The following is an 8836-nucleotide window of genomic DNA, read 5'->3' as shown; positions in this document are numbered from 1 at the left end:
AAATCCATCCAGTTCTTCTCATGAAATAGTGATAGCAAATTTTTCATTGTTAAAAGTATGTGAGCTATTAGCTTTTCTGGACTTCGTCAACGAGTTAAATATTTTGGGTCACGAATATCCAATGGTACTTTTCACTCCAAACTACGTGGTTGGCATTTCCCCTTGGTGTCTGTTTGCGGTATAGTTTAGTCTGCGGGCTTATTAATGTCACCTCGGTTATCGCCCGTTATTTTCTGTTTACTTCGAGTCACGAGTCTTTGACAGATTAGGAAAGCGTTACACTTCCAGTGTAGGGTTTTACAAATGCAACATTTACTGGCGAAACCAACGAGTTTTTTTACTCTTCTTTGTTTTGTTCTAATTAATTTTAGTAAAATTAACAATATGATGACCGGAGGGCTCGGCGAAGAAAAACCGGCTAATGGAGAAATACAAGAAATCGTCGATAACGTAAGCTTGAACATGTTCATATTGTCATAAAGTTACACTGTATTTATATATGTACGTATACCTGCACTGTTGTCCAGACAGGACGATCTATTTTAGTCACACTCATTCCTGTTCTGTTCATTGCGTATGCTGGTCTAGAGGTCTTGCCTCGTGTTGGAGAAGCGTCCAGTTCAGCATAGTGCAACGCAACGTTTTGTGTGTTTGCAAACGTGAGTGAAGTGGCAAATGTTTTTTTTTTTTCGTGATTAGTGCTCCTTTATTGGGCTGTCAGAGCCTGACTGTTCGCACGTGTAGACGTGTTTTTGACACTCTAGCAGCTCGGGGGCAAGTTGTTTCGGTAACAGGTTGTATGGGTACTTCCAAAATAAGCCGTTTCGGTACTTTTTAAAATGTTGTGATTTATGTATTTGATTTGTTTTTTACGGTGTTTTGTCATTTATAAATATTGCTGCCGTGTAAACCATTTTGTAAGTACTGACACACTGTTGTAAGTACTGAAAACAACTGGGTATACTTGGTACCAAAATGACCAGAATTCTAGAGAGCTTCTGTCCTATTCATGTTTATAACAACTTGTAAGTGTGAAACCCTATTGTTGAATGCAGCTTTTAAAGTACACACAATAGTATTCTCAACTTTCATATTTGGGGTTTATATCTATCAAAGGCATGAGCTCACTATGCTAGTCCCAATCAAATATTTGTTGACAATGCTACATGTATTTGTCACAATATATATGGTCTCACAAATCAACAAAAATGACTGAGTCTATCCAGACATTTGTTTGTGAACATTGATATATTTAGAAGTAACCACAACTGATAAACTAAACATTCCATACTAATACCATGATCATTTTTCCTGCTGTTGCAGACAAAAAATCTGTCTCTAAAATGGTTATCTGATGACAATGATCACATTTATTATGGTTTTATCAATATCTTCATTTTCTGACTATGCTCATTGTTAGTAAAATTATAAATATCGATAACAACATATTCAATGTGAATTTTGACATTAAATTATCATTTTAGAGACAAAAAATTTCTGTCTGTTGCTGCCAGCTCTCAGTTAAGCCAGTTAACACCAACACTAAATGGTAGACTTACCAAAATGTTGCTAATATCATAAATATATAATTATGAAGAAAAGGGTAGTTGCAATCAAAGTGGTCTTAAACATAAAGGAATTAGGGTCCATTGTTATTTTTGAAACTTACTGTAAATTTGGTTGTTTTATAAAAAATAATGAGGGCGAACACCAGGTCCGGTTCCAGATGTTTATTAGGTTAAACTCTAAAGACCCCCAACAATGGGTCAAGGGTCCTAAAGTAACATAGGGCTCATTATGATCGTAGACAAATGACTGATATCATTGGGATCGTAGATGATTAAATTTACGGGACAAGGTGTTCATAATCTGGACGGAGGTTTCAATCGTCCGTAATGGTCAATGTCCCCTTTGTCCACTGAAAACCCGCCAAATACAGACAAAGACCAAAGAACGAAAACGAGACAATAACTGGACATACGTAGACACACTACATCACACGGGCAAACTAAACATATAGACGCAACATATATACATACATTTATAACGATCACAGACGACGCGGAAATCCAAACGGCGCGGCGCTAGACAACGGCGGCCAAAATTACCTAAAACTTAACCCTATTACATTACTTCTATACATTGTAACCCCCTTTACTCTGAATGACTTGTGTTTCACCACATGACTCTGCGCCAATCATGAAATGTGATACCCGTCTTCTAAAGGTGATATTGCTGGGATGATAGTGAAAATAAGGCATAATGCAAGTTACCCAAAAACTCGTATGCACCTTCTAGTAATTACATTGTACATCCAACTAACATATCTACAATAATTCGTAATTATTGTTATGATTGCATGATTTAGTGGTTTTTATTTGATTTCCAGTTGAAGGATGATGTAAAGGCAATATGTAACCAGGAGTTTGAACGTTTCATTGCAGTCAGTTACAAAAGTCAGGTGGTAGCTGGAGTGAATTACTTCATAAAGGTACTAATGGATACTTACAATTATACTGAGATGGTGTAATCTGATGACATTTGTCTTGGTATAATTATCTGAAATTTTTTGAGATGACAAGTCCATTAAGCCTTTTCATTTCAAACAATTTACCAGTATTTATACTACAACTGTAGCAAAATAATTTGTTTAAGAAAAACAAAACATTTAAAACTAATTGCAGCTTTGGATTCAGTTAACAATGCCTTATACTGTAAAACATATCACATGCACATAAAAGTTGATTAAACAGAACATTATTTAAACCATATGATAAAATAAAACTCATTTCTTGATATGTTATTATATGTGAGGCTGATCATTTTCCCTCTTAGGGGATTATTATACTGCCCCGCCCCCCTGCTATCACTTTGTAAAGGGGAGGGGATGGGTTGGTATGTATAATTACTTTGGGTCTTTGTCATGGACAGCTAGACAGATTTTGGTCATATTCACAACATTTTGTCTGGCCATCAACTCCTATACTTAGATGGATTTTGGTGCTCATTGGTGAAGCATAAATGTCAGAGTTCACTCTTGATCACATTTGAAATAAAAATATTGTGTATGAGCTCTCATGAACCTCAGCATACATTTTGACAGTTATGGGTCAAGGTTAAAAGGTTAAAGATTGCCTTTGACTGCTTTTGAAATGATAACCTGAAGAACATGACGCCTCATAAACCCCTCAATACTTTTAATTGAAAGGAAAAAGATCAAGAGTTGAGAGGTATATAGTCTCTGCTCATTTTGTTTTCATCAGAAAATACTTTCATTTGGGTTTCCTTCATATGTAGACATTACCCTGATGAGAGACCTACATTGAGATTTTGGTCTCTACATCAACTTTTTACACTGGCCTTAGATAACAAATTCACACAGTAATCTGTTTCTGCTAACAATATGTACTGTTTTTGTTATCAGGTGTGTTAAGCATATCTGGATTACACCACTTGGAAATCTCACGAGATATTTACCATGTATTGTATGTACACTTGCAGTTTCCTTGGTGACAATTTGTTTGTACAGTTACATATTTACCACCTAACAGGTTGATGTAGGAGATGAGCATTACATCCACATCAGAGTATACAAACCGTTGCCTCACACAGGACAGGAAGAGGAACTTGCTGCCTGTCAGGATGGCAAAAGCAAAGATGATGACATCACATACTTCTAATGAAATGGTGTCATTTATCATTTAAAGCAGATATAACACTCTCTATGAAACTTATGATTTACATATATGTTAAAAGCTTTTGATTTATGTTTAGAACTTATAGTTTATTTAATTCAGTTTTGCAATAATGATTCCTTCTCTTTACATTATTCAAACTGTAATTTTTATATATTTTTTTTAAAGATTTCTTGCAGATTGTGTTCAAATAATATATGATTTAATTTACTTTGCATGAATGTTATCTGATTTAAACTTAGAGTGAAGAAATATGTTTAAAGTCAAAGTGACAGCTGATAGCTTGCTGCCATGGCTATCAGCTGTTCAGTACTAACTTTACACTATCAAATGGTTGCGTTTGTTCTTCAGATCTGTTTAACTGTCTAGATAATGTATGGTGATTTGTAATACCATTAAAGTCCACACTGGAAGGAAATTCTTATTCCAAAACTAGTTATATTTAATATGCATTGCCAAATTTCAAATATGAATAACTTAGTTTTGAATATAAGTCATTAGTTATAGTATACATCACAACATAGTCAGATAGTACAATGTGTGGTATGTCATGTCATTGGACCCAATATGCATGTACATGTAGATTGAAACATTATTTGAAAATTCTGAGATTTCCTTCCAAAAATAGTAAATGACCATTGTTTGAAAAGGTTGTTTACATCTTCTTGTTTTGTCTTTCTCAGATTTAAGCAACTTTTCAAACAAGTGCCTTTTTATGCTTGATATTTATGTATATTTCTATCCATTTAGCAGAACAAAAGATTCTGTAATTAAATAACAGCTTAGCTCCATATTTGTCTTCGGTGGTTTGTTTATTTTATCTTAATTGGTTTTATACCAATGACTGAGGCATTTCAGTCTTTCAACGAACGAGGGTGGGTTTGTACAATGGGAGACAACTCCAGAGTTTTTTTTTTATTAAGTTTTATCTTCAGGGTCCATTGCTTTTGTTGTATAAAGTATCTGATTCATCACGTTTATTGATAGGTAAACAGATTTAGGTAAGACTTTCGCTGTTGATAAATGAAACTTTTTGTTTAATATAATCATTTGTTTTCACAATTTTGAAATTGATGAATTTAGTACAGGTAGGCGTTCTTTATGGAATCGTTCTCCAGATGGTTGTTCTCAGTTAGGTCCCAGTTTTCGATTATACAGGTTTACTGTTCTGATACATCATATGTTGATCATTTGTTCTGTACTCTTCTTTATCACTGTATGATATTTCAGTTGTAGATATTAGTAAGTAAATGTCAAGGAATTCAAATCACTTTATACAAGGATGTGCATGCAAGGATTTTCAAACTGTACATGTTGTTAGAAGTATAGATACATGTGTACTTGAGTTATGGTTGGACTTGATTGATGCATGCACCATAAATGGTGGGTATTTTGACCATACAAATATTATCATGTCTTTGATATATATATATATATATACATATGCTTTAGTTATGTATGTATCTAGAAGGTTGAAGATTAGGGTATACTGTGTTTAAAAAATTAATTTAACAGTAGTTCTGTTACTTTGGAGCTGAAAATAAAATTGTTTCTTTGCGTTATCAAGCTTTTTGCGTGTTTGTTTGTTTCAAGGTTACATACATCATTTCCTCTCCTGGTCTAAAGATCTGTTCTCCAAACTTTCTGTGCACATGTGACCAAATTTGTATTGAGCATCCCTACATTGTATAACATAGTTATTCATTGTAAAGATCAATAATTCTAGTTCCTCATTGTTTGCTTAATGCCATGTTTTAATTCATTCAAATAGTGACATAGGTCCGAATACACATAAATACACCTGATGTTCCTTCTTAATCACAAAATACTGAAAACCATGAAGTTATTAAATTGTGGGTAAGTGATGACACCATCAGGTTTTTAACATTAAATTGTTGGGTAAATGACAACACCATCTGGTTTTTGACATTGAATTGTGTGGTAAGTGACCATTCTGTCTAGTTTGTGACATTGAATTGTTGGGTAAGTGACCACCCCATCTAGATTTTTCATTAAATTGTTGGGTAAATGACAACACCATCTAGTTTTTCATTAAATTGTTGGGAAAATGACAACGCCATCTGGTTTTTTCATTAAATTGTTGGGAAAATGACAACGCCATCTGGTTTTTGACATTGAATTGTGTGGTAAGTGACCACCCCGTCTATTTTTTTCATTAAATTGTTTGGTAAATGACAACACCATCTGGTTTTTCATTAAATTGTTGGGAAAATGACGCCACCATCTAGTTTTTTCATTAAATTGTTGGGAAAATGACAACGCCATCTGGTTTTTTCATTAAATTGTTGGGAAAATGACAACACCATCTGGTTTTTGACATTGAATTGTGTGGTAAGTGACCACCCCGTCTATTTTTTTCATTAAATTGTTTGGTAAGTGACAACACCATTTGGTTTTTCATTAAATTGTTGGGAAAATGACAACACCATCTAGTTTTTTCATTAAATTGTTGGGAAAATGACAACGCCATCTGGTTTTTTCATTAAATTGTTGGGAAAATGACAACACCATCTGGTTTTTGACATTGAATTGTGTGGTAAGTGACCACCCCGTCTATTTTTTTCATTAAATTGTTTGGTAAATGACAACACCATCTGGTTTTTGACATAGAATTGTGTGGTAAGTGACCACCCCATCTGTTTTTTTTTTCTCATTAAATTGTTGGGTGACAACACCATCTGGTTTGTGACATTGAATTGTTGGGAAGTGACCACCCCATCTGTTTTTTTTCCATTAAATTGTTGGGTAAGTGACCACCACGTCTAGTTTTTGACATTGAATTCTGAGTCAGTGACCACCTCGTCTGGTTTTTTACTTTGAATTGAGGGTAAGTGACCACCCCTTCTGGTTTGTGACATAGAATTGTGTGGTAAGTGACCACCCCGTCTGGTTTGTGACATAGAATTGTGTGGTAAGTGACAACTTAATCTGGTTTCTGACATTGAATTCTGAGTCAGTGACAACACCATCTGGTTTGTGACATTGAATTGTGTGATAAGTGACCACCTCGTCTGGTTTGTGACATGGAATTCTGAGTCAGTGACAACACCATCTGGTTTGTGACATTGAATTTTGTGGTAAGTGACAACCCCGTCTGGTTTGTGACATCCCCGTCTAGTTTTTTCATTAAATTGTTGGGTAAATGACAACACCATCTAGTTTTTTCATTAAATTGTTGGGAAAATGACAACACCATCTAGTTTTTTCATTAAATTGTTGGGTAAATGACAACACCATCTAGTTTTTTCATTAAATTGTTGGGTAAATGACAACACCATCTAGTTTTTGACATAGAATTGTGTGGTAAGTGACCACCCCATCTAGTTTTTTCATTAAATTGTTGGGTAAGTGACAACACCATCTGGTTTGTGACATTGAATTGTGTGATAAGTGACCACCCTGTCTGGTTTGTGACATGGAATTCTGAGTCAGTGACAACACCATCTGGTTTGTGACATTGAATTTTGTGGTAAGTGACAACCCCGTATGGTTTGTGACATCCCCGTCTAGTTTTTTCATTAAATTGTTGGGTAAATGACAACACCATCTAGTTTTTTCATTAAATTGTTGGGAAAATGACAACACCATCTAGTTTTTGACTTTGAATTGTGTGGTAAGTGACCACCCCATCTAGTTTTTTCATTAAATTGTTGGGTAAGTGACAACACCATCTGGTTTTTGACATTGAATTGTGTGGTAAGTGACCACCCCATCTAGTTTTTTCATTAAATTGTTTGGTAAGTGACAACACCATCTGGTTTTTGACATTGAATTGTGTGGTAAGTGACCACCCCATCTGTTTTTTTTTCTCATTAAATTGTTGGGTGACAACACCATCTGGTTTGTGACATTGGATTTTTTGGAAGTGACCACCCCATCTGTTTTTTTCCATTAAATTGTTGGGTAAGTGACCACCACATCTGGTTTTTGACATTGAATTCTGACTCAGTGACCACCTCGTCTGGTTTTTTACTTTGAATTGAGGGTAAATGACCATCCCTTCTGGTTGTGACATAGAATTGTGTGGTAAGTGACCACCCCGTCTGGTTTGTGACATAGAATTGTGTGTTAAGGGACCACCCCGTCTGGTTTTTGACATTGAATTGTGCGGTAAGTGACCATCCCGTCTGGTTTTTGACATTGAATTGTGCGGTAAGTGACCATCCCGTCTGGTTTTTGACATAGAATTGTGCGGTAAGAGACCATCCCGTCTGGTTTTTGACATTGAATTGTGTGGTAAGTGATAACTTCATCTGGTTTTTGACATAGAATTGTGCGGTAAGAGACCATCCCGTCTGGTTTTTGACATAGAATTGTGCGGTAAGTGACCATCCCGTCTGGTTTTTGACATTGAATTGTGTGGTAAGTGACCATCCCGTCTGGTTTTTGACATTGAATTGTGCGGTAAGAGACCATCCCGTCTGGTTTTTGACATTGAATTGTGCGGTAAGAGACCATCCCGTCTGGTTTTTGACATTGAATTGTGTAGTAAGTGACCATCCCGTCTGGTTTTTGACATTGAATTGTGCGGTAAGAGACCATCCCGTCTGGTTTTTGACATTGAATTGTGTAGTAAGTGACCATCCCGTCTGGTTTTTGACATTGAATTGTGCCCATCCCGTCTGGTTTTTGACATTGAATTGTGTAGTAAGTGACCATCCCGTCTGGTTTTTGACATTGAATTGTGCGGTAAGAGACCATCCCGTCTGGTTTTTGACATTGAATTGTGTGGTAAGTGACCATCCCGTCTGGTTTTTGACATTGAATTGTGCGGTAAGAGACCATCCCGTCTGGTTTTTGACATTGAATTGTGTAGTAAGTGACCATCCCGTCTGGTTTTTGACATTGAATTGTGTAGTAAGTGACCATCCCGTCTGGTTTTTGACATATAATTGTGCGGTAAGAGACCATCCCGTCTGGTTTTTGACATTGAATTGTGTGGTAAGTGATAACTTCATCTGGTTTCTGACATTGAATTCTGAGTCAGTGACCACCCCATCTGGTTTGTGACATGGAATTCTGAGTCAGTGACAACACCATCTGGTTTGTAACATTGAATAGTGTGGTAAGTGACAACCCCGTCTGGTTTGTGACATAGAATTGTGTGGTAAGGGACCACC

General features: G+C 35.9%; 1 protein-coding gene across 1 annotated transcript; it reads left to right on the top strand.

Annotated features, from left to right (window-relative positions):
* The first annotated feature begins 287 nt into the window (after positions 1 to 287).
* Positions 288 to 5248, top strand: LOC132557498 (cystatin-A-like). The gene is made up of 3 exons (XM_060221988.1): positions 288 to 450; positions 2390 to 2491; positions 3552 to 5248. The coding sequence occupies exons 1-3, from the start codon at positions 304 to 306 to the stop codon at positions 3678 to 3680; spliced, it is 378 nt and encodes a 125-aa protein (XP_060077971.1). The 5' UTR covers positions 288 to 303; the 3' UTR covers positions 3681 to 5248.
* Positions 5249 to 8836: the final 3588 nt, after the last annotated feature.

The sequence above is a fragment of the Ylistrum balloti genome, unplaced genomic scaffold (assembly GCF_031769215.1).
Source record: "Ylistrum balloti isolate Yb309-2 unplaced genomic scaffold, AGI_CSIRO_Ybal_v1 Utg370680, whole genome shotgun sequence".
NCBI lineage: Eukaryota > Metazoa > Mollusca > Bivalvia > Pectinida > Pectinidae > Ylistrum > Ylistrum balloti.
This window is presented reverse-complemented; position numbering and strand designations above follow the sequence as displayed.

Excerpts from the sequence above, each read along its gene's own strand:
- LOC132557498 (XM_060221988.1), top strand. The coding sequence starts at position 304 with ATGCAACATTTACTGGCGAAACCAACGAGTTTTTTTACTCTTCTTTGT. Across the intron at positions 451-2,389 it reads TACAAGAAATCGTCGATAAC|TTGAAGGATGATGTAAAGGC; the intron begins GTAAGCTTGAAC and ends TTTGATTTCCAG. Across the intron at positions 2,492-3,551 it reads GAGTGAATTACTTCATAAAG|GTTGATGTAGGAGATGAGCA; the intron begins GTACTAATGGAT and ends ACCACCTAACAG.